The sequence below is a fragment of the Rutidosis leptorrhynchoides genome, chromosome 7 (genome assembly GCF_046630445.1).
Source record: "Rutidosis leptorrhynchoides isolate AG116_Rl617_1_P2 chromosome 7, CSIRO_AGI_Rlap_v1, whole genome shotgun sequence".
In the NCBI taxonomy this organism is placed as follows: domain Eukaryota; kingdom Viridiplantae; phylum Streptophyta; class Magnoliopsida; order Asterales; family Asteraceae; genus Rutidosis; species Rutidosis leptorrhynchoides.
Window position 1 is genome coordinate 249,256,929 of NC_092339.1, and position 3,880 is coordinate 249,260,808.

At 32.0% G+C, this 3,880-nt stretch overlaps 1 protein-coding gene across 1 annotated transcript; it reads right to left on the minus strand.

Moving 5' to 3' along the window:
* Positions 1–2,880: 2,880 nt before the first annotated feature.
* On the minus strand, positions 2,881–3,650 carry LOC139858100 (probable calcium-binding protein CML16). Its single transcript, XM_071846953.1, has one exon. It carries the CDS (start codon positions 3,536–3,538, stop codon positions 3,047–3,049), a length of 492 nt encoding a protein of 163 aa, XP_071703054.1. The 5' UTR covers positions 3,539–3,650; the 3' UTR covers positions 2,881–3,046.
* Between the last annotated feature and the right edge of the window lie 230 nt (positions 3,651–3,880).

Below are 3,880 nucleotides of genomic sequence, written 5' to 3' on the forward strand. Positions count from 1 at the left end.
TCATATAGAGGTCAAAACCTCGCAACGAAATCAATTAATATGGAACGTTTTTAATCAATAAGAACGGGACATTTCACAAGTCGTTTTTGTAAAGGTAGTCATTTCAGTCGAAAGAACGACGTCTAGATGACCATTTTAGAAAACATACTTCCACTTTGAGTTTAACCATAATTTTTGGATATAGTTTCATGTTCATAATAAAAATCATTTTCTCAGAATAACAACTTTTAAATCAAAGTTTATCATAGTTTTTAATTAACTAACCCAAAACAGCCCGCGGTGTTACTACGACGGCGTAAATTCGGTTTTACGGTGTTTTTCGTGTTTCCAGGTTTTAAATCATTAAGTTAGCATATCATATAGATATAGAACATGTGTTTAGTTAATTTTAAAAGTTAAGTTAGAAGGATTAACTTTTGTTTGCGAACAAGTTTAGAATTAACTAAACTATGTTCTAGTGATTACGAGTTTAAACCTTCGAATAAGATAGTTTTATATATATGAATCGAATGATGTTATGAACATCATTACTACCTCAAGTTTAGTAGGTAAACCTACTGGAAGTGACAAGAAATGATCTAGCTTCAAAGGATCTTGGATGGCTTGAAAGTTCTTGAAGTAGGATCATGACACAAAAACAAGTTCAAGTAAGATTTTTACTCGAATTAAGATAGTTTATAGTTATAGAAATTGAATCAAAGTTTGAATATGAATATTACCTTGAATAAGAAAGATAACCTACTGTATATAACAAAGGTTTCTTGATCTTAGATGATTACTTGGAATGGATTAGAAAGCTTGGAAGTAAATTAGTAAACTTGAAGGGATTTTTGAAGTGTTCTTGAAGTGTTCTTCCTATGATGATTATAGCTTGATTCTTGAAGTGATTTTTGATGAAGATGATGATTAACTATTGGAAAAATACGTTCATAATAGTGTGTGTGTGTTGAGAGAGAATTAGAAAGAGAATTGGAAGTGAAATGGAGTGAATGATGAGTGGTAATTGGTGAGTGGTGAGTGGGGTTAAAAGGAGTTCTAGTTAGTTGACTAGCTCATGGTAGAAGTTAAAATTGATTAGTCATACATGACATAATCAAGAGTGGAATCCCATGCTAGTTCCTATTGGTATATACCCATAGTAAGTACGTTTTGAAGCTGTGTATAATACGGGTAAGAATACGACTAGAATTCTTGATGAAAGAAAAGAATGAGAAAGTAACTGTAACCATTTTCGTTAAGTATGAGTGTTTTGATATATGTCTTGAAGTCTTCCAAAAGTATTTTAATACATCTAAATACACTACATGTATATACATTTTAACTGAGTCGTTAAGTCATCGTTAGTCGTTACATGTAAGTGTTGTTTTGAAACCTTTAAGTTAACGATCTCAATTAATGTTGTTAACCCATTGTTTATTTTATTTAATGAGATGTTAAATTATTATATTATCATGATATTATGATATATTAATATATTAATATATCTTAATATGATATATATACATTTAAATGTCGTTACAACGATAATCGTTACATATATGTCTCGTTTCGAAATCCTTAAGTTAGTAGTCTTGTTTATATGTATATAACTCATTGTTAATATACTTATGGAGATACTTACTTATCATAATCTCATGTTAACCATATGTATATCCATATATATATATATCGTCATGTCGTTTTTACAAGTTTTAACGTTCGTGAATCGCCGGTCAACTTGGCTGGTCAATTGTCTATATGAAACATATTTCAATTAATCAAGTCTTAACAAGTTTGATTGCTTAACATGTTGGAAACATTTAATCATGTAAATATCAATCTCAATTAATATATATAAACATGGAAAAGTTCGGGTCACTACAGGTTACACGAAGTTTCATTTGGGATAAGACAAAGACTAGATTGTTGTCTTGGCTAAAAGAAAACAAACAAAACAATTGCAGAGAATTATCTTCTAATTGTTTAAGTTGAAAGTGTGTGTAAAAGGTTAAAAATCTGGAACCTTTTTCAAATACACAAAGAGTGTATTTATAATGGGTCAAAAGACTTCTTGAAAAGTCACAACCTTTTATTCATACCCATTAGTGACTTGGAGGTTTACATTCATGTATTTAGACTTAAAATGGTCTAAAACCATGAAAAAACGCAGTTAAAATTGCCCTGGAACAACCCCAAAACGTTTGGGGTTCGAATATGCCTTTTGGGTAGAAAATGCACATTTTCAGCGTGCCAAGTGTTAAGCCGCGCCGCGGGCTAACAAAGGAAAATACTTGAAAATTGCCAAAAGTCTCGACCCAAAATTTGTGCTTTATGCCGCGCCGCGGGTGGCCCAGCCGCGCCGCGGGCTAAGCTTGTCCAGCACTTGAAATTTCGATCTCAATGTTTTTCACAAGTATGGTCTATTCAAGTTTCGTTTCGCATTCCTTAAGTTCCAAATATCATTTCCAAGTCCAAAGGAAACCTCAAACCACCTCACGTTTTACGAACGTGTATTCTACACTCTCCGAATTCGTGTAACGTATCAATGGTTCGAAAAACACTTTCAATATAGCAATCCAATCCCTAAAATGTATGTTGGATCATGCTAAAATCACCAACAAATCTGAATAAATTATCTGACTTTCTCAATTTGATATGAACACGAAAAACCTTATGCAAGCTTGATTATCCGAGGGTTACCTTTTTTGATACTCGTTTCGTTTACAAGGAGTTTACTCGCTAATCCTAAAAAAAAAAAAATATATACATTTACGGATTCTTTTATTAGCTTAATATGCTCACAAACGTACTTTATGAACGTTATTAAAACGACAGTCGTTAACAATGTACGTCTTTATGAAAAATTTGAACGCAATTAGAATACAAATTTATTCCGATATCTAAACGAGCGAAATAATCCGTATAAACATTTATGTTTAGTCCTAATCCACTAAAATAAGATATGAAGATAAGATAAAATAAAAACCAAAAAAGAAAAAGTTAAAAGACAAAGAACAATAATAAGTCAACGGAGAATTAGTCAAACCCAGATCACAACAACAACCAACTACGCCGCCGTAACACCAAAAAGTTCCGACGCCGATCTACCCAATATCGCCGTAAACTCACTAAAACTAATAACACCATCACCATTAACATCAGCTTCACGCATCATTTCCGTTAGTTCTTTATACGACAACGGTTGACCCATTTTAGCCATTTGACCCGCAAGTTCAGCTGCAGTGATAAACCCATTACAATCTTTATCAAACGATCTAAAAACCTCCATTAACTGATCATGATTCATTAATACTTCTTCATTTAAATCAGGTAATATTGCATTCAATAGCTCTTGAAATTCAATTGATCCGTTTCCATTTGAATCAATTCTTGTTAGTAATGAATGAATTTGATCACCTTGCGGTTTTAACCCGATTGATCGGAGTAGAGCGGCGAGTTCAAGATGTGTTAAACTGCCGTCGGAGTTCATGTCGAATCGAGCGAAAATGTCTTTTAGTTGTTTCACTTGATTGGATTGAAATTGATCCATGATGACCATGTAAGATAATATGATTGAATAAATAGGAATTAGGGAATTTAGTGATTTTATTGGGGATAAGTTTGATTTATTTCCAAGAAGGTTGAAAGATTCTTGTTGGGGGTGATGATTGAAGTCGGTGATTTTCTTTTATCATTTAGGTTTTTATTTAATTTAATTTTATTTTAATTTTAATTGGATGAGACACTTTCATGGAAAACGAGTTATTATTGAACCGAAATAGAGTTGTAATCCATTGAATTCAATAATTTTTTTAAAATCTAACAGATTAATCAGAGCGTAATATGTAGCGCGACAATCACATGTGATTGTAAAAAAAAAAATTTCAAATTTTTTTTTAAA